The 25,598-nt window shown below is 53.0% G+C and overlaps 1 protein-coding gene across 1 annotated transcript in view; it reads right to left on the bottom strand.

Annotated features, from left to right (window-relative positions):
* LOC140388644 (laminin subunit beta-2-like) overlaps positions 1-25,598 on the bottom strand; it is a 305,667-nt gene that overhangs the window by 212,388 nt on the left and 67,681 nt on the right. The window contains 6 exon segments of the mRNA XM_072473108.1: positions 713-901; positions 4,663-4,783; positions 12,724-12,926; positions 19,451-19,514; positions 20,922-21,110; positions 24,931-25,004. Of these exon segments, the coding sequence (XP_072329209.1) occupies positions 713-901; positions 4,663-4,783; positions 12,724-12,926; positions 19,451-19,514; positions 20,922-21,110; positions 24,931-25,004 (840 nt within the window).

The raw sequence follows: 25,598 nt of genomic DNA, 5'->3' as shown, positions 1-25,598 counted from the left end.
GGATTCAGCGATGGTAATGCCATTGAATGTCAAGAAGCAGTGGTTAGATCCTCTCTCGTTAAGAGATGGTCATTGCCTGGCACTTGTGTGGCGTGAATGTAACTTGCCACTTGTCAGCCCCAACCCTGGATATTGTCCGGGTCTTGCTGCATTTGGACGGGGACTGCTTCATTATCTGAGGAGTCGCCAATGGTGCTGAACATTGTGCAGTCACCCGCAAACATCCCCACTTCTGACCTCGTGTTGGAGGGAGGTCATTGATGAAGCAGCTGAAGGTGGTTGGGGCCGAGGACACTACCCTGAGGAACTCCTGCAGTGATGTCCTGGGACTGAAATGATTGACCTCCAACCACCACAACCATCTCCCTTTGTGCCGGGTATGACTCCAACCAGCGGAGAGTTTTCCCCCTGATTCCCATTGTTGAGCGAAGAGGAGTTCATTCTGCCATTGCTATGGACTCTTTCCATAGCTTCCCGCCTGCCAATGACTGTTGGATTACCTGCTGCCACTAATCAGCCCCACTGCCTTCCCTGCCAGGTTCTGACTTGAGTCAGTGACTTTGAAGTCTGAATGTTAAAATAAAAGCAATTGGATGGATCACTGCTCACTTTGACCCCTGGAGCTACAATATTCTTCTGTGCCTGATTTAAACCTGTCAGATCTCGGTGATATTCTTCCCTTCCTCCACTGTTAAGCCCCTTCAATACTCACAAACACAGACTCTGGGGTCCCGAATGTCTCTGGATGGGTCCTGGTAATAAAAGGGTTTGCACATCTCGCAGTTTCTGCCCATCGTGTTGTGGTGACAGTCATCGCAGACACCTCCACTCATGTTTCCCGTGGCTAAGTACACTGCCATATCGAAGTGACATCTCCCAGAGTGATTGTTACAATTACACCCTGTAAATAAAGAAGGTTCGCTAAAGATTAGGAAATTGCACCTCATTACATATCTCAGAAATCTGAAAAACCCTGTATACATTTGTTAAAAAAACAGACTTTAATCAGTTATGGGCCAGGATTTAAAAACTCCAAAGTATATTATGGAGTCCACCTGACCTATAACTTTTTGTGTTGAATTTGGCTGGGATGAGCACAAGAGCCTGCCTGTCAGGTGTTATTCAACAGACTTCTTGGGCGCTTTTAATCAAAAAAACAAGCTTTATTCTAAGAATTTAGTTAACATTTGTATAAACACACAGCAAGAATTTTTATCAGTTACGAACATAAAGACCCCACACACCTACAGTGATCTATGTGTAGCCCTTAATGAATTCCCCCTTAACTGTTCCAATTCAATAACAAAATCCAAATAAAACCAGAAACCCCTTTTCAAAGGCGTGGCCCAGCACATGGCATTCTCACTGGTATAAGACTTGTTATTGATACTCTGTCCCCTTTTCAAACAGCAGGTTTGACTTCCTTCCAGAGAGCAATTCTCTCTTTTAAGTTACCAAGCAGTTTGGACCAGGCTTTTAAAATGAAGATAGACGCTTCTTTCAACCTGTGCAGTTCAAACCAGTCCAAAACTCAAAACGAAAGTAAAACCCAGAGCCACAGCCCAGCTCCACCCACACAAATGACATCACTGAAGCCATGTGATAAGACAAAAACATTTCTGAAAGGGACACTTCCATGACAAATCTTCATAGAATTTACAGTGCAGAAGGAGACCATTTGGCCCATCGAGTCTGCACTGACCCACTGAAAGAGCCCCCTACTTAAGCGGTGTAGGAAGAGAACATTTCCACAATGGGGCAAACTTAATAACTTGATGGTTTCCTGATTTTAACCTTCCCCCTACTCCCACCACGCCAGGTCCGGTAAAAAATAACCGGCCTGGACAGGGGTCAGTTACAATAAGAGTGGGGGGGGGGGGGGGGGGGGACAGCGGGAGTGCCAACTTTGCAGGCGTTATATTTGCTCACATCAGGTAACGCCTGATCTTGGTGACTGCCTGAGGCTGTCAGAAAGGGTTAATTAGGGATTTGCAGCAAACATGGCAGAATCTCTGGAGTGATTGGTCTGTGTGATATTAGTGTGCAGTTTTAATTATGTGAAGCACTACCTTTGATTTCAAGTAAGATAATAATGTGGTTTATCAAAAACCACACCATTTTGAAATGGTTCACCAGTGAATGGATATTGGAAGGTAGTTTGTGGGGGAACCAATGGATTAGTGAGCATCGTGTGGGAATAGTCCTGACTAATCTTCAGAAAGGGAAGGAATATGGGTTGGTAGAAGATAAGTGATGTTTATCTGCGGCGATTACAAAGAATTCAGCAGCAGAAAAGCATCAGCTGCTCCGATACCTGCGATAAATGAGGAAACTGCAAGGTAAAAATCTGAGGGGCAAGAGCAAGGGGTGTGATAAATGTAGCAGTTTCAGATGTCATCGCCGTGATGTACTCGGATGGGAACAGAGTCCCGTAACTCGCGATTGGATGGCCATTCGGGTAGATTGGGGGGCTCAGCGGGGAGCGCGAGACCGAGGCCGCACTTAGTCCCGTTTCCTACACTGAGCTCCGCTCGCTGGAACTCCTCAGGGCAGGATGAGATTGGGACGCCCGCCCTCTCGACCCCCTCAATGCGAAGCCCAAAGCACACCGCCGCTCACAAGCCCCGACTCGCCTATAAGGGGGTCCTCAACCCCCACACCCTCCATACCCGCACAGGGCACCCCAGGCCTGATCCCCATCATGGGAACAATGTCAGCCTGTGACATGCCCTGGCAGTACCCCTGGGTGCCTCAGTTAGGCATTTAATAACATGGAAAACAGCATAGAAAAAGATTTCATGGTGAGTTGGATCCAGAATTGGCTGAGTGACAGGAAACAGGGAGTAATGGTCGATGGATGTTTTTGTGAATGGAAACTGGCTTCCAGTGGTGTTTGACGGGGTCAGTGTTGGGGCCTCGCTGTTTGTTGTTTATATTAATGATTTAGACTCAAAAGCGGGTGGCATGATTGGGAAATTTGCAGATGGCACCAAAATTGGCAATTGGCCTTGTAGCTGACAGTGACGAGGATAGTTGCTGCCCCCAGAGTGATATCAATGGTTTGGTTGCGAGGGCAGAGGAGTGGGAAATGGAATTCAATCCAGAAAAGTGTGAGGTAATACATTTCGGGATGGAAAACACAGCAAGGGAATACTCAATAAACGGGAGGCTATTGAGAGGGGTACAGGACGTGGGAGACCTCGGAGAGCATGTCCACAGGTCCCTGAAGGGGGCAGCACAGGTGGACAAGGTGGGCACAAGGCATCTGGAATGCTTTCCTTTATGGGGCGAGGTATCGAATACAAAAGCAGGGATGTAACGATGGAACTGGATAAACACTGGTTAGGCCACAGCTGGGGTTTTGTGTACAGTTCTGGTCACCACATTACAGGAGGGACATAACTGCTCTGGAGTAAGTACAGGGGAGAGTCACAAGAATGTAGCCAGGGCTTGAAAATTGCAGCTATGAAGATAGATTGGACAGGTTAGGGTTGTTTTCCTTAGAACAGAGGATGCTGAGGGGTGACATAATCGAGGTGTACAAGATTATGAGGGGCCCAGGCAGAGTAGACAGGAAATACTTTTGCCCCTCGCTGAGAGGCCAGTTACCCAGGTGCACAGAGCTAAGATGATTAAGGTAGAAGGATTACAGGGAACATGAGGAAAATGTTTTCCCCCAGAGAGCGTGGGCATTTGGAATTCACGGCCTAAGTTGAAGACTTATTTAGAGGACCATGGCACACCTGGCACCGTGGGGGAATTGGGAAGGACACCCGCTCCTGGTAGGCATCAAGGTGACGGTCACCTTGAACTTTTACACCACGGGGTCCTTTAGGCACCGAATGGGGACCTGTCCGCGATCTCACAGAGCACGGTGCACAGCTGCATCCGTGCTGTCACACTCGCCCTGTATGCCCGGTCTGCTCAATACATCCATTTCCAGGAGGACCGAGCCCACCAGGATGCCCGGGCAGCGGGGTTCATCGCCATCGCCAGGATGCCCCAGGTCCAGGGGGATCAACGGGAAGCACGTCACCCTACGAGCTCCTGCAGATGACAGGCCACTCTACACAACCTAAAAGGGGTTCCACTTGCTAAACATGCAGCTGATACGTCACCATCAGATGCGCATCATGCACGTCTGTGGCCGATACCCGGACAGTGTGCACAACGCCTTCATCCGAGCACACTCGATGGTTCCTGACATGGTCGAGATCTCCCCACGGGGGGGTTGGCTCCTTGGTGAAAGGGGTTATCAACTGCAGTCGTGGTTGATGACACCTATCCGGAGGCCACAGACAGACGCCCAAACCTGCTACAACAAAGTCATATTGACTCTGCCGGATCTGCTGATTTTTGAAGTATCTTGCTTTGACCTCCCTAATCATGGTTTCCAGCATTTTCCCTGTGACAGATGTTAGGCTAACCGGCATGGTTCCTTTCTGTCTCCCTCCTTTCTCGAATAAAGCTGTTACATCAGCTATTTTCCAATCCGTTGGGACCATTCGAGAATCCAAGGAATTTTGGAAGATTATAACTCTGCAGCCCCATCTTTTAAGGCCAGGGGAAGTAGGACATCCTGAAGGTTTTCCAATACATTTTCAATTGGACCAATCCAATTCCCCGTCAACACCTGGATCTGAAATATCTGCCGACACTTACGTTTACACGCGTTGGTGTTGCGACCCTCAGCTGGTCTCCAGGGCAGCTCGTTGTAGAAGCTGTCACACTTCTCACAGTTTAGCCCATCTGTATTGTGATTGCACACGCATCGACCATGGACCTGACACATGGTGGCAAACAAACAAATACAGTGTAAATTCCAGGGTCATCCACTTGACACACCTCACTGCCTGGGCTTGGGAACATCCACTTGACACACCTCCTCACTGCCTGGGCTCGGGAACATCCACTTGACACACCTCACTGCCTGGGCTTGGGAACATCCACATGACACACCTCACTGCCTGGGCATGGGACCATCCACATGATACACCTCACTGCCTGGGCATGGGACCATCCACGTAACACACCTCACTGCCTGGGCATGGGAACATCCACGTGATACACCTCACTGCCTGGGCATGGGAACATCCACTTGATACACCTCACTGCCTGGGCATGGGAACATCCACTTGACACACCTCACTGCCTGGGCTTGGGAACATCCACGTGACACACCTCACTGCCTGGGCTTGGGAACATCCACTTGACACACCTCACTGCCTGGGCATGGGACCATCCACGTGATACACCTCACTGCCTGGGCTTGGGAACATCCACTTGACACACCTCACTGCCTGGGCTTGGGAACATCCACGTGATACACCTCACTGCCTGGGCTTGGGAACATCCACATGATACACCTCACTGCCTGGGCTTGGGAACATCCACGTGACACACCTCCTCACTGCCTGGGCTTGGGAACATCCACGTGATACACCTCACTGCCTGGGCTTGGGAACATCCACGTGACACACCTCACTGCCTGGGCTTGGGAACATCCACATGATACACCTCACTGCCTGGGCTTGGGAACATCCACGTGATACACCTCCTCACTGCCTGGGCTTGGGAACATCCACGTGACACACCTCCTCACTGCCTGGGCATGGGAACATCCACGTGATACACCTCACTGCCTGGGCATGGGAACATCCACGTGACACACCTCCTCACTGCCTGGGCTTGGGAACATCCACGTGATACACCTCACTGCCTGGGCATGGGAACATCCACGTGATACACCTCCTCACTGCCTGGGCTTGGGAACATCCACGTGACACACCTCACTGCCTGGGCTTGGGAACATCCACGTGACACACCTACTCACAGCCTGGGCTTGGGAACATCCACGTGATACACCTCACTGCCTGGGCTTGGGACCATCCACGTGACACACCTCACTGCCTGGGCTTGGGAACATCCACGTGACACACCTCCTCACTGCCTGGGCTTGGGACCATCCACTTGACACACCTCCTCACTGCCTGGGCTTGGGACCATCCACATGACACACCTCACTGCCTGGGCTTGGGAACATCCACGTGACACACCTCACTGCCTGGGCTTGGGACCATCCACGTGACACACCTCACTGCCTGGGCTTGGGAACATCCACGTGACACACCTCACTGCCTGGGCTTGGGAACATCCACGTGACACACCTCCTCACTGCCTGGGCATGGGAACATCCACTTGACACACCTCCTCACTGCCTGGGCTTGGGACCATCCACGTGACACACCTCACTGCCTGGGCATGGGAACATCCACGTGACACACCTCCTCACTGCCTGGGCATGGGAACATCCACTTGACACACCTCACTGCCTGGGCTTGGGACCATCCACTTGACACACCTCCTCACTGCCTGGGCATGGGAACATCCACGTGACACACCTCCTCACTGCCTGGGCTTGGGAACATCCACTTGACACACCTCCTCACTGCCTGGGCTTGGGAACATCCACTTCACACACCTCACTGCCTGGGCTTGGGAACATCCACGTGATACACCTCACTGCCTGGGCTTGGGAACATCCACGTGATACACCTCCTCACTGCCTGGGCATGGGAACATCCACGTGATACACCTCACTGCCTGGGCTTGGGACCATCCACTTGATACACCTCCTCACTGCCTGGGCTTGGGAACATCCACGTGATACACCTCACTGCCTGGGCATGGGACCATCCACGTGACACACCTCCTCACTGCCTGGGCTTGGGAACATCCACGTGATACACCTCACTGCCTGGGCATGGGAACATCCACGTGATACACCTCCTCACTGCCTGGGCTTGGGAACATCCACGTGATACACCTCACTGCCTGGGCTTGGGAACATCCACTTGACACACCTCACTGCCTGGGCTTGGGAACATCCACATGACACACCTCACTGCCTGGGCTTGGGAACATCCACGTGATACACCTCACTGCCTGGGCTTGGGAACATCCACTTGACACACCTCACTGCCTGGGCTTGGGAACATCCACATGACACACCTCACTGCCTGGGCTTGGGAACATCCACGTGACACACCTCACTGCCTGGGCTTGGGAACATCCACTTGACACACCTCCTCACTGCCTGGGCATGGGAACATCCACGTGATACACCTCCTCACTGCCTGGGCTTGGGAACATCCACGTGATACACCTCACTGCCTGGGCTTGGGAACATCCACTTGACACACCTCACTGCCTGGGCTTGGCAACATCCACGTGACACACCTCCTCACTGCCTGGGCTTGGGAACATCCACTTGATACACCTCACTGCCTGGGCTTGGGAACATCCACGTGATACACCTCCTCACTGCCTGGGCATGGGACCATCCACTTGATACACCTCACTGCCTGGGCATGGGACCATCCACTTGACACACCTCCTCACTGCCTGGGCATGGGACCATCCACTTGATACACCTCACTGCCTGGGCTTGGGAACATCCACTTGACACACCTCACTGCCTGGGCTTGGGAACATCCACGTGACACACCTCACTGCCTGGGCTTGGGAACATCCACGTGACACACCTCCTCACTGCCTGGGCTTGGGAAAATCCACTTGACACACCACCTCACTGCCTGGGCTTGGGAACATCCACTTGACACACCTCCTCACTGCCTGGGCATGGGAACATCCACGTGACACACCTCCTCACTGCCTGGGCTTGGGAACATCCACTTGACACACCTCCTCACTGCCTGGGCTTGGGAACATCCACGTGACACACCTCCTCACTGCCTGGGCTTGGGAACATCCACTTGACACACCTCCTCACTGCCTGGGCTTGGGAACATCCACTTCACACACCTCACTGCCTGGGCTTGGGAACATCCACGTGATACACCTCCTCACTGCCTGGGCATGGGAACATCCACGTGATACACCTCACTGCCTGGGCTTGGGACCATCCACTTGATACACCTCCTCACTGCCTGGGCTTGGGAACATCCACGTGATACACCTCACTGCCTGGGCATGGGACCATCCACGTGATACACCTCACTGCCTGGGCTTGGGAACATCCACGTGACACACCTCCTCACTGCCTGGGCATGGGACCATCCACATGACACCTCCTCACTGCCTGGGCATGGGAACATCCACGTGATACACCTCCTCACTGCCTGGGCTTGGGAACATCCACGTGATACACCTCACTGCCTGGGCTTGGGAACATCCACTTGACACACCTCACTGCCTGGGCTTGGGAACATCCACGTGACACACCTCACTGCCTGGGCTTGGGAACATCCACGTGACACACCTCCTCACTGCCTGGGCTTGGGAACATCCACGTGATACACCTCACTGCCTGGGCTTGGGAACATCCACGTGACACACCTCCTCACTGCCTGGGCTTGGGAACATCCACTTGACACACCACCTCACTGCCTGGGCTTGGGAACATCCACTTGACACACCTCCTCACTGCCTGGGCATGGGAACATCCACGTGACACACCTCCTCACTGCCTGGGCTTGGGAACATCCACTTGACACACCTCCTCACTGCCTGGGCTTGGGAACATCCACTTCACACACCTCACTGCCTGGGCTTGGGAACATCCACGTGATACACCTCACTGCCTGGGCTTGGGAACATCCACGTGACACACCTCACTGCCTGGGCTTGGGAACATCCACTTGACACACCTCCTCACTGCCTGGGCTTGGGAACATCCACGTGACACACCTCCTCACTGCCTGGGCTTGGGAACATCCACGTGACACACCTCCTCACTGCCTGGGCTTGGGAACATCCACGTGATACACCTCCTCACTGCCTGGGCATGGGACCATCCACTTGATACACCTCACTGCCTGGGCATGGGACCATCCACTTGACACACCTCCTCACTGCCTGGGCTTGGGAACATCCACGTGATACACCTCACTGCCTGGGCTTGGGAACATCCACGTGACACACCTCCTCACTGCCTGGGCTTGGGAACATCCACGTGACACACCTCCTCACTGCCTGGGCTTGGGAACATCCACTTGACACACCTCCTCACTGCCTGGGCTTGGGAACATCCACGTGATACACCTCACTGCCTGGGCTTGGGAACATCCACGTGACACACCTCCTCACTGCCTGGGCTTGGGAACATCCACTTGACACACCTCCTCACTGCCTGGGCTTGGGAACATCCACGTGACACACCTCCTCACTGCCTGGGCTTGGGAACATCCACTTGACACACCTCCTCACTGCCTGGGCTTGGGAACATCCACGTGATACACCTCACTGCCTGGGCTTGGGAACATCCACGTGATACACCTCCTCACTGCCTGGGCTTGGGAACATCCACGTGATACACCTCACTGCCTGGGCATGGGACCATCCACGTGATACACCTCACTGCCTGGGCTTGGGAACATCCACTTGACACACCTCACTGCCTGGGCTTGGGAACATCCACATGACACACCTCACTGCCTGGGCTTGGGAACATCCACGTGACACACCTCACTGCCTGGGCTTGGGAACATCCACTTGACACACCTCCTCACTGCCTGGGCATGGGAACATCCACGTGACACACCTCACTGCCTGGGCTTGGGACCATCCACGTGATACACCTCACTGCCTGGGCTTGGGAACATCCACTTGACACACCTCACTGCCTGGGCTTGGGAACATCCACATGACACACCTCACTGCCTGGGCTTGGGAACATCCACGTGACACACCTCCTCACTGCCTGGGCTTGGGAACATCCACTTGACACACCTCACTGCCTGGGCTTGGGAACATCCACATGACACACCTCACTGCCTGGGCTTGGGAACATCCACGTGATACACCTCCTCACTGCCTGGGCTTGGGAACATCCACGTGATACACCTCACTGCCTGGGCTTGGGAACATCCACTTGACACACCTCACTGCCTGGGCTTGGCAACATCCACGTGATACACCTCCTCACTGCCTGGGCATGGGACCATCCACTTGATACACCTCACTGCCTGGGCATGGGACCATCCACTTGACACACCTCCTCACTGCCTGGGCTTGGGAACATCCACGTGATACACCTCACTGCCTGGGCTTGGGAACATCCACTTGACACACCTCCTCACTGCCTGGGCTTGGGAACATCCACGTGATACACCTCACTGCCTGGGCTTGGGAACATCCACGTGACACACCTCCTCACTGCCTGGGCTTGGGAAAATCCACTTGACACACCACCTCACTGCCTGGGCTTGGGAACATCCACTTGACACACCTCCTCACTGCCTGGGCATGGGAACATCCACGTGACACACCTCCTCACTGCCTGGGCTTGGGAACATCCACTTGACACACCTCCTCACTGCCTGGGCTTGGGAACATCCACTTGACACACCTCCTCACTGCCTGGGCATGGGACCATCCACATGACACCTCCTCACTGCCTGGGCATGGGAACATCCACGTGATACACCTCCTCACTGCCTGGGCTTGGGAACATCCACGTGATACACCTCACTGCCTGGGCTTGGGAACATCCACTTGACACACCTCACTGCCTGGGCTTGGGAACATCCACGTGACACACCTCCTCACTGCCTGGGCATGGGACCATCCACATGACACCTCCTCACTGCCTGGGCATGGGAACATCCACGTGATACACCTCCTCACTGCCTGGGCTTGGGAACATCCACGTGATACACCTCACTGCCTGGGCTTGGGAACATCCACTTGACACACCTCACTGCCTGGGCTTGGGAACATCCACTTGACACACCTCACTGCCTGGGCTTGGGAACATCCACGTGATACACCTCCTCACTGCCTGGGCTTGGGAACATCCACTTGACACACCTCACTGCCTGGGCTTGGGAACATCCACGTGACACACCTCCTCACTGCCTGGGCTCGGGACGATCTGGTCAGGCTCCCTGACTTACTGAATTTTACAGCAAACCCACAAGGCGCAAAAATTCACATTTAACGGGCACGATTCTCCGAGCCCCGCGCTGTGCCGGAGAATTGCCACGACCGTGTCACGCTGCCCCGTCGCCGGCGCCCGATTCTCCGAGGTGTGGAGATTCGGCGCGTTTGGCACGGCGCCGGCCGCTGGAATCGGCGGGCCGAGCGGATACGACGCCGTCCCGTCGGCAGCGACCAGGAGTGAACGGCGCCGCCGGGACTCTGTCGTATCCGCTCTGCGCGAACGGTCGGGGGGCGGCCTGTGGGGCGGGGGAAAGCGCTCCTTCACCGGGGAGGGCCTCCGATGGGGTCTGGCCCGCGATCGGGGCTCACCGATCAGCGTGCCGGCCTCCCCCCCCGCGTACTTTGTTGCGCGGCCGGCCCGTGAACCCTGACACCGTGTTGAGTCGGGGCCGGCGCGCTGAGGAAGTCCCCCGCGCATGCGCAGGTTGGCGCGGCGCCCATTTGGCGCCGGGAAGGAACGCTGGAGCGGCGTGAACCGCTCCAGCGCCGTGCTGGCCCCCGTGGGGGTCAGAATTGGTCATCCCCGGGCCAGTTTCGCGCCGTCGTGAAACGCTGCGACGTTCACCATGGCGCGAACACTTGGGTCCATTTTGGACAATCGCCCCCACCACCTTCCTCTTTACAACACAAGAAATGATCAGACTGGAGACTCAAAATGCTGTAGTGTCATCGAGTGTGGAGCTGGTCTCCATGTGACTGATACATTACAATAATTTATTGTCACAAGTAGGCTTACATTAACGCTGCAATGAAGTTACTGTGCAAAGCCCCTAGTCGCCACATTCCAGCGCCTGTTCGGGTACACAGAGGGAGAATTCAGAATGTCCAATTCACCTAACAGCACGTCTTTCGGGACTTGTGGGAGGAAACCGGAGCACCCGGAGGAAACCCACGCACACACTGGGAGAACGTGCAGACTCCGCACAGACAGTGACCCAAGCCGGAATCGAACCTGGGACCCTGGCGCTGTGAAGCAACAGTGCTAGCCAATGTGCTACCGCGCCACCCATTACTCACCCCGTGACTGCAATGCGACAGTGAATATGAAACTCCAGGATACATATTCACATAACAATTAGTGCCCAGCTATTTATCAATAACAATAAACCATCTTATTTATCTGAAATTAAACCCTCAGTATTTCCTGACACCAAAAAGCAGCCTAATAGATCAGAATGACCGCCCCATAACTTCAGGAACCTCTATGTCACGCACACTGCACTTTAACTGAGACTTTTTAAAGTTTCAAATTTGCTCACTATCATCTCTATTTTTTTTACATTACCACCTTGTGATAAAATCTAGAATTTCTTTCATTTTTCTAACCAAACCCCAGCCTTTAAAGAGTTTCTGCCAACTCCCCACCCACCTTGGACAGCCCTGCCTTCAGTTCCCGGGGATAGAAATTTCCCTTTTTAAATCTCAGCTTCTCCAAGATGCTCCTTGAAACCCAGCTTTCTGACCAAGGTCTAACTTCCGTCCTAACATACCTAACGAGGCTCAATGTGAAGTTCTGTCTGTTAATTGCTCCGATGAAGTGCCTTGTGCCATTTAGCTGTGATAAAAGGTGATATGTAAACAGACATCACTGTTGCTGGAAGCTGCTCAGTTCTCTGCATTTATTTCGCTGCCTCCAATCTGACTCTTGCTGGGGGCTACCTGGGTGCTTCACCAAGGGTTTATATGTGACTCGAGAATTTTTATTGTCTCAATCTGTCTTTTAAGGATCTCGGATGAATATTTGTGAAGAAGTCACTGTACCATTCCTTCGATATCTCCTCGGATGCCTTCAATGGGGCCACATTCACTGGCGTGTCCATAGCAGAAACAGTTTCCTCGAACCACTAATTCATACACGGCATAGTAATATTTCTCCTTTATCTCGTGGCGTGAATCAAGCAGGTTATCTCCCAGGGTGTGTAACTTGGTGAAATTCACACGCAGGTTGGTAATCTTCAATAAATCTTCAAGAAAGCAAGAGAAAAGCTGTGAGAGATCTGAGTCGCTGGCATTTTGATACAAGAACCAGCACAGACATGATGGGCAGAATGGCTTCCTTATAGGTTGTATCACATTACTTCTGATTCTACTAATTTTAAGAAAGAAAACTCTTGGCAGAATTCTCTGTCCCTGAGACGCTGGGGCAGGATTCGTGGAGTTCCACGACAGCAAAACTGGCGACACAACTGGAGCGATTCAGTGACTGTGGAGGGGCAGCACCAGCGCCCACACGGAACACAATCCATTCCACTGACAGCCGCACACACACATCACACCCCCACACACACCCCCACACACACCCCCACACACACCCCCACACACACTCCCCACACACACACATCCCATCCGCACACACACATTACACTCCCCACACACACACATCCCATCCACACACACACATTCCACTCCCCACACACACTCATCCCAGCCGCACACACACATCACACCCCCACACACACTCAACCCAGCCGCACACACACATTACACTCCCCACACACACTCATCCCAGCCGCACCCACACATTACACTCCTCACACACACTCATCCCAGCCGCACACACACATTACACTCCCCACACACACTCATCCCAGCCGCACACACACATTACACTCCCCACACACACACATCCCAGCCGCACACACACATTACACTCCCCACACACACTCATCCCAGCCGCACACACACATTACACTCCCCACACACACACATCCCAGCCGCACACACACATTACACTCCCCACACACACTCATCCCAGCCGCACACACACATTACACTCCCCACTCACACTCATCCCAGCCGCACACACACATTACACTCCCCACACACACTCATCCCAGCCGCACACACACATTACACTCCCCACACACACTCATCCCAGCCGCACACACACATTACACTCCCCACTCACACTCATCCCAGCCGCACACACACATTACACTCCCCACACACACTCATCCCAGCCGCACACACACATTACACTCCCCACACACACACATCCCAGCCACACACACACATTACACTCCCCACACACACTCATCCCAGCCGCACACACACATTACACTCCCCACACACACTCATCCCAGCCGCACACACACATTACACTCCCCACTCACACTCATCCCAGCCGCGCACACACATTACACTCCCCACACACACTCATCCCAGCCGCGCACACACATTACACTCCCCACACACACTCATCCCAGCCGCACACACACATTACACTCCCCACACACACTCATCCCAGCCGCACACACACATTACACTCCCCACACACACTCACCCCAGCCACACACACACATTACACTCCCCACACACACTCATCCCAGCCGCACACACACATTACACTCCCCACACACACTCATCCCAGCCGCACACACACATTACACTCCCAACACACACACTCATCCCAGCTGCACACACACATGACACTCCCCACACACACTCATCCCAGCCGCACACACACATTACACTCCGCACACACACTCATCCCAGCCGCACACACACATTACACTCCGCACACACACTCATCCCAGCTGCACAGACACATTACACTCCCCACACACACTCACCCCAGCCGCACACACACATTACACTCCCCACACACACTCATCCCAGCCGCACACACACATTACACTCCCCACACACACTCATCCCAGCCGCACACACACATTACACTCCGCACACACACTCATCCCAGCCGCACACACACATTACACTCCCCACACACATTCATCCCAGCCGCACACACACATTACACTCCCCACACACACTCATCCCAGCCGCACACACATTACACTCCCCCCACACACTCATCCCAGCCGCACACACATTACACTCCCCACACACACTCATCCCAGCCGCACACACACATTACACTCCCCACACACACTCATCCCAGCCTCACACACCCATTACACTCCCCAGACACACTCATCCCAGCCGCACACACACATTACACTCCCAACACACACACTCATCCCAGCTGCACACACACATGACACTCCCCACACACACTCATCCCAGCCACACACACACATTACACTCCCCGCACACACTCATCCCTGCCGCACACACACATTACACTCCCCACACACACTCATCCCAGCTGCACACACACATTACACTCCCCACACACACTCATCCCAGCCTCACACACCCATTACACTCCCCACACACACTCATCCCAGCCGCACACACACATTACACTCCCCACACACACTCATCCCAGCCACACACACACATTACACTCCCCACACACACTCATCCCAGCCGCACACACACATTACACTCCCCACACACACTCACCCCAGCCACACACACACATTACACTCCCCACACACACTCACCCCAGCCTCACACACCCATTACACTCCCCACACACACTCATCCCAGCCGCACACACACATTACACTCCCCACACACACTCATCCCAGCCACACACACACATTACACTCCCCACACACACTCATCCCAGCCGCACACACACATTACACTCCCCACACACACTCACCCCAGCCACACACACACATTACACTCCCCACACACACTCACCCCAGCCTCACACACCCATTACACTCCCCACACACACTCATCCCAGCTGATGGGTCGGCTGGGGCCAGAGGGCACCCAGAGGGGGTGGCCGGGAGGGGATGGAGGGGGAGGGGGGACCTATACGACCCGTGGCTCTAAGTTCCCAGTGGGCTGTCAGCGGTGTGCGCAGCTGCGTGGCTGCCTTGCCGGCTGCGGCAATGGTGTTCCGCGTCCGTCCAGCCCGACCCCACAGCCCACCTCCTGGCCACTACTGTCCCCACCCCCCAGTACTCCCCCCGGCCCTGGCAGGCGCCCCCCCCCCCCCCCCCCCCCCCCCGGCCAGCGGCACACTGTGGCGATGTTGGACACTTTCCGTCCCCCCTCTCTCTCCCGCAGCAGCCACCGCGCCTGTTTCACGATTTCTTAAGGCTCAAGTGAACCTCGCGTCGGGAATTCACCCCGACGGAGGCGGAGGATCGCGGAGGCCCCGGAGAATCCCGGAGAATCGCGGAGGCCCCGGAGGATCGCGGAGAATCGCGGAGGACCCGGAGAATCGCGGAGGCCCCGGAGAATCGCGGAGGCCCCGGAGAATCGCGGAGGCCCCGGAGGATCGCGGAGGCCCCGGAGGATCGCGGAGGCCCCGGAGAATCGCGGAGGCCCCGGAGAATCGCGGAGGCCCCGGAGGATCGCGGAGGCCCCGGAGAATCGCGGGGGCCCCGGAGGATCGCGGGGGCCCCGGAGGATCGCGGAGGCCCCAGAGGATCGCGGAGGCCCCGGAGAATCGCGGAGGCCCTGGAGGATCGCGGAGGCCCCGGAGAATCGCGGAGGCCCCGGCGAATCGCGGAGGCCCCGGAGGATCGCGGAGGCCCCGGAGGATCGCGGAGGCCCCGGGGAATTGCGGAGGCCCCGGAGAATACCGGGTCAGGCCCGCTATTGACATGCCAGGCTGTATGTGCGTGTGGAACGCATTGACGCCGCTGTCAAGGCACCGGAGAATTGTGATTTGGTGTCAATCCGGTGCCTGCCACGATTTCGGCATCAAAACCGATTCTTCGCTCAATCGCGTTTCCCAATTTCACGTCAGTCGGCGGAGAATCAAGCCCTCTGTCTCTAATTTATTAAAGATTGGAACCACGCAGCCAATAGCTTCAGTTGTGGACCCTACAGGAACCAGTCAGCCACACTGGTGGTCAGAGAAATTTTCTCCATCATTCATCTCTTCCACTCTTGTTTTATAATAAATTTAGAGTATCCAATTATTTTGTTTCTAATTAAGGGGCAATTTAGTGTGTCCAATCCACCTACCCAGCACATCTTTGGGTTGTGGGGGTGAGACCCACGCAGACACGGGGAGAATGTGCAAACTCCACACGGACAGTGACCCGGGGCCGGGATCAAACCCGGGTCCTCAGCGGAGTGAGGCAGCAGTGCTAACCACTGCGCCACCGTGTCGCCCTACACTCTTATTTTTGAGTGAAGCGAGTGAGTGTACAGTCAGTGTACATGGACACATTCATTGGCAATTTGCCAAGAATGACAAACCCAGGATGGTCTCAAGCTGTGTGTACGGGAGATGGACAACACGTGACCATTTTGAACACAGCGCAGATGGGCAAATTTGAATTCAATAAATTTCTGGAACTAAAAGTCGAATGTTGACCATGAAACCATTGCCGATTGTCGTGAAACCCCATCTGGGTCACTAATGTCCCTTAGGGAAGGAAATCTGCCGTCCTTACCCGGTCTGGCCTACATGTGACTCCAGACCCACAGCAATGTGGATTGACTCTTTAATGCTCTTAGCGATGGGCAATATATGCTGACCCAGCTCAGCGCCCCTACATCCCATGAATTAATAAAACAAAAACATGGACTAACATTGCCTGACAAATAAATCCCAAAATTTACGAACACTTGTTTTCCCAAGCGCAGTCATTACTATTAAATGGAAAAACCTGTCAAAAGTTGATTTATGATAACGATTATCCCCCCCTGTTGGTTTTACCCATATTTAGTATCGCTCTCAGGATACTGGATGGCTGGTTAATATCCACGATAAAGCTAAACACAGAAGGCTATGAAATGCAGGAGGCAATGTGAGAGGGCAGCCAAACGGATAGTTGACTTAAAGTTTTTGAGATACATAAGATAAGGCTGAAAAGTCTAGGATTGGTTACTTTGGAGTGAAAACCCAGGGCAGAGAATTCAGAACCATCAAGATTCTTCAGCAGAATCCCTGATTCCAAATAAAATGTGCGCAGTCAGTCAGAGAGTGCTGAGTGTGGTGTGGACGGAACAGAAACTGTGGGAACATTTGAGGAGTGTCGAAGTAAGACTGGGTGACTGAGGGGGGCTTGATTTTCAGGTGGGCATGATTTAACTTGGCTCAAGCTGGTCAGATGGATCTGGTGGCCAATAGGGAAATGAGTGGAGATCACCATTCTCTTCCTCCACCATCAAACATGGCATGGATCAACCAACTAAAGCCGAAATGGGAGAGGGAAAATTAGGACAGTGAAATGATGGGTAATACACATCTAGAGGGACCAGTAAGGACTTGGTCACATTGAGCTGTGATGCCTCCACATCATAGATTATCATAGAATTTACAGTGCAGAAGGAGGCCATTCGGCCCATCGAGTCTGCACCGGCTCTTGGAAAGAGCACCCTACCCAAGGTCAACACCGCCACCCTATCCCCATAACCCAGTAACCCCACCCAACACTAAGGGCAATTTTGGACACTAAGGGCAATTTATCATGGCCAATCCACCTAACCTGCACATCTTTGGACTGTGGGAGGAAACCGGAGCACCCGGAGGAAACCCACGCAGACACGGGGAGGACGTGCAGACTCCGCACAGACAGTGACCCAATCTGGAATCGAACCTGGGACCCTGGAGCTGTGAAGCAATTGTGCTATCCACAAGGCTACCGTGCTGCCCAAACTTGCACATACTTGATATCCTTCAATAATTAGCCTCACCTTGACTGTACCCATCCAGTGTCCCGAGGGAGTTGCCTACATTGCCCTTCCATCCGGGAAAGCCACGATTTTGAAACTCTCACCCCTATGTTCAAATCCCTCCATGCCATCACCCCTCCCTATCTCTGTAACCTCCTCCAGCTGAACAATCGACTGAGGTCTCTCCATTCGTCCACTTCTGATTTCTTCCACATCCCCGACTGCCATCAGTCCAACAGAGGCAGCAGTGTCTTCAGCTGCCTGAGTCAAAAGCCCGGAATTCCCTCCCGGAATCTCTCCACTTCTCTACATCTCTCTCTCTCCTCCTTCATGTCACTCCCTCAAATCTACCTTATTGAGCAAGCTTTCAGTAACATGCCCCAACATCTCCTTGTGTGACTGTGTCCAATTCTGTCTGATAATGATCCTGTGAAGTAGCTGGAGATGTTTTACTCTGTTACAGGGAGGACATAAATGCAAGTTGTTGATAAAGGGTGATCCTTGCGTAAGGTACTAACGGTGGAAACTGTATCCCAGCTGGGAATAGCAGGCAAAGGACAGGGAAGAACTCCAAACCATTGACGGGAATCTGGTTGTGTCAACGGGTTTGGAATTATTCACCTTGTGTCACTCCCAGTTGGGGAGTGCACCCCTGTTACATCGAGGGCCCCGTGAAGAGGACTCGGCCATTCAGCCTGTCGAGCATTCCGCGACAGTATTCCTCTGCCAGACAAATGGATCTCAATCATGGACAGATTCCTCGATTCATCTTTACTCACGACCTACGTCAATGCTACTCTACCCCAGCTACCAAATAGAGGATGACGTTTGGTGTGAATGGACAAACATTCCGACAAAGAAAACAAAGTTCTGAAACTACTTTCTCCTTTCACGCCCTCAGCACCCACCAAAGCAATGATTCAGTTACTGCTGTTTTGGGGTGAGCTGTGCTTCACCTCGAAGCTGACAAGGGCTGTAGCACAGAACTTACTCTGGATCCGAGGACTGTAGGGGTCTTCGATGGGAATCGCTGGGTCCAGAACTCTGTAGATCACCTGGAAAACACGACAACAGCTTTAATCAGAATGTAAACTGTCGCGATCAAGAAAAATGAAACGGGTTGGGTCAAAATTGATTTGCCCAGGCGCGGTCTCTCTCTTCCCCCCTGCTGAGATCTGACCTCCTCCTGGGCCCTCTCTGCATGGAGTCCTCTCCCTGTACTCACCTCCAAATCGAGCCCTCTCTTCATGAATCATATACCTGTCATGTCCTTCCCCCAATTATGTTGTTAGAATGAGAGATCAGGGGCGGGATTCTCCGCAATCGGTGCGATGTCCGCCGACCGGCGCCAAAAACGGCGCGAATCAGTCCGGCATCACGCCGCCCCAAAGGTGCGGAATTCTCCGCATCGTGAGGGGCCGAGTCCTCACCTTGAGGGGCTAGGTCCGCGCCGGACTGATTTTCGCCCTGCCAGCTGGCGGGAAAGGCCTTTGGTGCCCCGCCAGCTGGCGCAGAAATGACATCTCCGGGCGGCGCATGCGCGGGAGCATCAGCGGCCGCTCACGGCATCCCCGCGCATGCGCAGTGGAGGGGGTCTCTTCCACCCCCGCCATAGTGGAGACCATGGTGAAGGCGGAAGGAAAAGAGTGCCCCCACGGCACAGGCCCGCCCGCGGATCGGTGGGCCCCGATCGCCGGCCAGGCCACCCCCCGGGGCCAGATCGCCCCGCGCCCCCCCAGGACCCCGGAGCCCGCCCGCGCCGCCTTGTGCCGCCGGTAAGAGAGGTGGTTTGATTCTTGCCGGCGGGACAGGCATTCCAGCAGCGGGACTTCGGCCCATCGCGGGCCGGAGAATCGCCGGGGGGGGAGGCCCGCCAATCGGCGCGGCGCAATTCCCACCCCCGCCGAATATCCGGTGCCGGAGAATTCGGCAACCGGCGGGGGCGGGATTCACGCCAGCCCCCGGCGATTCTCCAACTCGGCAGGGGGTCGGAGAATCCTACCCCAGAATAATCTTTAATATTGTCACAAGTAGGCTGACATTAACACTGCAATGAAGTTACTGTGAAAAGCCCCTCGTCGCCACACTCGGGTGCCTGTTCGGGTACACAGAGGGAGAATTCAGAATGTCCAATTCACCTAACAGCACGTCTTTCGGGACTTGTGGGAGGAAACCGGAGCACCCGGAGGAAACCCACGCAGACACGGGGAGAACGTGCAGACTCCGCACAGACAGTGATCCAAACCGGGAATCGAACCTGGGACCCTGGCGCTGTGAAGCAACCGTGCTAACCACTGTGCTACCGTGCCGCCCGAGGGTACCATCCCCCCCCCCCCGTCCGTGGAAAACTTTGCCTCAAATAATAACAATGCAGCACACCCTCCACACTGCCCTGGGTTCATGTCCTGAATGCAGATAGGTAGGTCCATTTCTCAACAAGCGATTGTTTTTGTCGCACTCACTTCTCCCTCAGTCGAAGGCTCAATGTCGGAGTAGCGGGATTCACAGATAACCTCATCCACCTTTCTCAGGGGTCCTCGAGAGACATACGGGAAGTCTGTGGCACAATCATAACTGAAGTAGCGATAGACTTGCCACGTGCGACCAAAATCGGCAGAGCGCTCAATCAACATGGCAGACGGTCTGAAGGTCTGTGGAGAGACAATACCAATTACACAGTCTTTCCATCCAAGTTCCTCCCCTTCTTTGTTATTGGTGCCACTGTTAACTCATCCAAGTGCCATTCTCCACACGGGATTCAGTGAGCATTCATAGTGCTCTGGGATTTCCAAACCCTGTTTCTGGGGGGGACGGGGGGACAAGGCAGCAGGGGGGGCGCGGAGAATCTTGCAGGAGTTCCAACACAGCTTTTACATTGGTGGGATTTTCCCAGTTCATTGTCCTCATTCCCCACCAGTGAATAATGGGTATCCCTACATTGAATATTGCGATCCCCATTTGAATACATTTGAATGTCATTTAGGAAGCTCAATGGTCCCCATGCCGACGCAAATCTCAACAGGTTGCCATGGTTCCCTGGAGAGTGGAACCACCAGAAGTGCACAGCCCCAGAGGGGAGGGGGGTGGGGAGGGTGGCGGGGGTGTCACGCTCAGACAGTACACACGACACACACAAAATGGAAGCAGGAGTAGGCCCCAGGCCCTTCGAGTCTGACCCGCCATCCAGTACGATCATGGCTGACCTGTGCCGGACTCAGCTCCTTTTCTCTGCCATTTCCCCAGAGCCCCTCCATCTATCGGATATTTATCCACCTCCATGTTAAATACTTCTAATGATCCGGCCTCCACCACCCTCCGGGGCAGAGAGTTCCAGAGATTCACCACCCTCTGCGGGAAGGAGTTTCTACGCATCTCAGTTTTAAATGACCGGCCCTTTATCCTGTGGCTATGTCCCCTTGTTCGAGACTCTCTCACCAGTGAAAACATCTCACCCTCTACCCTGTGAGGCCTCCTCAGGGTCTTATATGTCCGAATAAGGTCACCCCTCACTCTTCTAAACTCCAAGGAATACAGACCCAGGCTATATAGTCCCTCTTGATAGGACAACCCTCTCATCCCAGGGATTATCCTGGTGAATCTCCTTCGGAACTGCCTCCAATGTCACTATATCCTCTTTTAGATAAGGGGACCAAAACTGTACGCAGTATTCCCGGTGAGACCTCACCAACACCCTGTACAATTGCAACAAAACCTCCCGATTTTTAAACCCCAATCCCTTTGCAATAAGGGCCAAAATGCCGTTTGCCACCTTGACTACTTGTTGAACCTGCCTGCTAGCTTTTTATGATTCATGCACTCGAACTTCCAGATCCCTCTGTACCTCACTCACCTGCAGTCTCTCTCTATTTAAATAATAATCTGCCTTTTGATTCTTCCTACCGAAGTGCGTGACCTCGCACTTCCCCCCATTAAACTCCATTTGCCAGGTTTTCGCCCAGTCACCCATTTTCATATCATTGGCAAATTTGGAAACCTTTCATTCTATTCCTTCCTCCAGGTCATCAATGTAAATAGTGAACAATTGCGAGCCAAGATCTGATCCCTGCGGTACTGCACTAGTTACATCTTTCCACTCTGAAAGGACCCATTTATTCCAACTCTCTGTTTTTTATGTGACAGCCAGTTATCAATCCATGCTAACACATGGGCGGCACAGTAGCACAGTGGTTAGCACTGCTGCCTCACCGCTCCAGGATCCCAAGTTCAATTCCAGCCTCGGGTCACTATCTGTGCGGAGTCTGCACATTCTCCCCGTGTGTGCGTGGGTTTCCTCCGGGGGCTCCGGTTTCCTCCCACAGTCACAAAGATGTGCGGGTTAGGTGGATTGGCCATGATAAATTGCCCCTTAGTGTCCAAATGGTTAGGTTGGGTTACGGGGATAGGTTGGCTTAAGTAGGGTGCTCTTTCCAAGAGCTGGTGCAGACTTGATGGGCCAAATGGCCTCCTTCTGCACTGTAAATTCTATGATTCTATGACTTCCTCCAATTCCATAGGTTTTTATTTTATGCACCACACTCTTATGCGACACCTTGTCAAATCTCGTTTGGAAATCTAAATATACTACATCTAGAGGTTCCTCTCCATCTACTCTCCCTGATACAACCTCAAAAGAATTTGAGCAAATTTGCCTTTCAGTAAACCATTGACTAGGTTTGATTATATTTAGCTTTATAAATGATTGGCTATTTCCTCTTTGATTTATTGACTCCAGCACCTTGCCAGTAATAGATATTAAATTAACTGGCCTATAGTTCCCTGCCTTCTGTCATTCGCCCTTTTTGAACAAGGGAGTCACATTGGCTGTTTTCCAATCTCCAGTACCATTCCAGAATTTAGTGAGTTACACAAAATTTCAAACTGTGGGCCCACTATCTCTGCAGCCACTTCCATTAAAACACTAGTGTGCAGTTCATTGCGTCCTGGCGCCTTGTCTGCCTTTAGCCCCATGGGTTTCTGGAATACTCTATCCCTTCTGATCGGGATTGTTGAAAGTTCGACCAGGTTATTTGAAATCAGCACATCTGATATCTTAGGGATATTTGCAATGTCTTCTATGGTGGAGACTGATGCAAAAACTGTGTTTAACATATCTGCCATTTCTTTGTTTGCTTTTGTTAATTCACCAGCCTCGCTCAGTAGAGGCCTCACATTTACCATTGCCGCTCGCTTCCTATTTTTATATCCAGAGAAACTCTTACTGTTTGTTTTTATACTGCATGCAACTTTCTCTCAAAATTCACTTTCTCCCTTCCTCTGAGCTTTTTAGTCTTTTGCTGCTTGATCCTAAAATCCTCCCAGTCCTCTGGTCTCTCACTATCCTTCGCCACTTCGTACGTCCTGCTTTTCAATCTCACATTATCCTTCACCTCCTTTGTAAGCCGTGGATTTTGCCTCTTTCTCGTGGAATCCCTCTTTGTGATTGGGATAAACTCCTGCTGAGCATTACGGACCAGCTGTTTGAATATCTGCCACATGCTCGTCTACTGCCCTGTATCTTTACCCAGTTAACCATTGACAACTCCTCCCTCACACCATTATAATTGTCCTTGTCTAAGCTGAACACACTGGTTATGGGCCTGTGACGATCACTCTCCAACTGTATCTGGTATTCTACCATATTGTGGTCATTCCCCCTGGGGAATCCTTAACCACACGATCCAAATCAAATCTAAAATAGCTCATTCGCGGTTGGTTCCACAATGTACTGCTCTAAAAAGCAATTCCTGATGCCCGGGGACATTTCCTTTGGAGGGGGCTCCATGATGGTAGTGAGGCGCGGAGATCTGCAGCGTGGAGCGGTTGTGTGTGTGTGTGTGGGGGGGGGATTCTTGTTTAATTCTTTAATTTTTTTAAAAGGGCGCTCCGATCTTTTAAAAACCCAAGTTACAGATGGGCCCCACCCTTACAATTTTTCCCCACCAGTTTGAAAATAGCAGTCCAAAGATGTGCAGGTTAGGTGGATTGGCCATGATAAATTGCCCTTAGTGTCCAAAATTGCCCTTCGTGTTGGGTGGGGTTACTGGGTTATGGGGATAGGGTGGAGGTGTTGACCTTGGGTAGGGTGCTCTTTCCAAGAGCTGGTGCAGGCTCGATGGGCCGAATGGCCTCCTTCTGCTCTGTAAATTCTATGATAATCTATGATAAAACCGTGTTATGTTCTTATGAAACCCCCACTTTGCCAAAAGAATAGCACATTCCTGCATTCCTGCACAGGAAATTTGCCCTTTCCACTGGAGAACATGGTGATGGGGTGGGAGTTACACGGCAGCAGGAACCCTGCGTTATTTCTCCCTCCTCATGCTACAGGTTCACGTTTTCTGCCTAGGCCCTACTATCCTCTCGAGAAGTTTAGTGGTGGGTCTCCTTCTTGAACGGGCAGTGGTGCTTTAACATAAAGGAGCGTCTCGCTGCACCCACTTCAAAGCACAGTTATCCCCCCGGTACGCCTACCTTGAATGTCATGATGAGGTGGGTGAAATGGAATTCTGCCTCCAGGTCCAGACGTAAGCGGACATTGGACACACCTGCAGGAAAGACAAATCTATCAGTCTCAGCGAGGAGTGGGTGACGGTCCGGGACACACGGCTTGTTACACACCAGGATTGTTGAACAGAACCAGTCTAAACTGGGAAGCTGAACTGACCGTGGCCTGGAGCGTCAGATGAGCAACAGGCTTGAGACACCTCGATTCAATCCCCAGTGGGATCCATAACGGAAAATACCACTTAATACAGATCCGATTGCCAACCTGGCTCAGAGGGATACAGGAAAGCTAATTGGGAATGGTCACAATGACGCAGTGAGGGATATCCCGAAGCGTGGTACATTGGCGAGACCATGCAGACACTGCGACAACGGATGAACGGACATCACGGACATGAAATTGCTTTGGCAAATAATGCAAGGGAGAATCCAAAGAGATTCTACAGATACATAAAGGGGAAAAGAGTAACTCGGGACAGAGTCGGGCCTCTTAAGGATCAACAAGGACATCTATGTGCAGAGCCACAAGAGTTGGGTGAGATCCTGAATGAATATTTCTCATCGGTATTCACGGTGGAGAAAGGCATGGATGTTAGGAAACTAAGGGAAATAAATAGTGATGTCTTGAGAAGTGT

Source organism: Scyliorhinus torazame, chromosome 13, assembly GCF_047496885.1.
Source record: "Scyliorhinus torazame isolate Kashiwa2021f chromosome 13, sScyTor2.1, whole genome shotgun sequence".
Lineage (NCBI taxonomy): Eukaryota > Metazoa > Chordata > Chondrichthyes > Carcharhiniformes > Scyliorhinidae > Scyliorhinus > Scyliorhinus torazame.
This window is presented reverse-complemented; position numbering and strand designations above follow the sequence as displayed.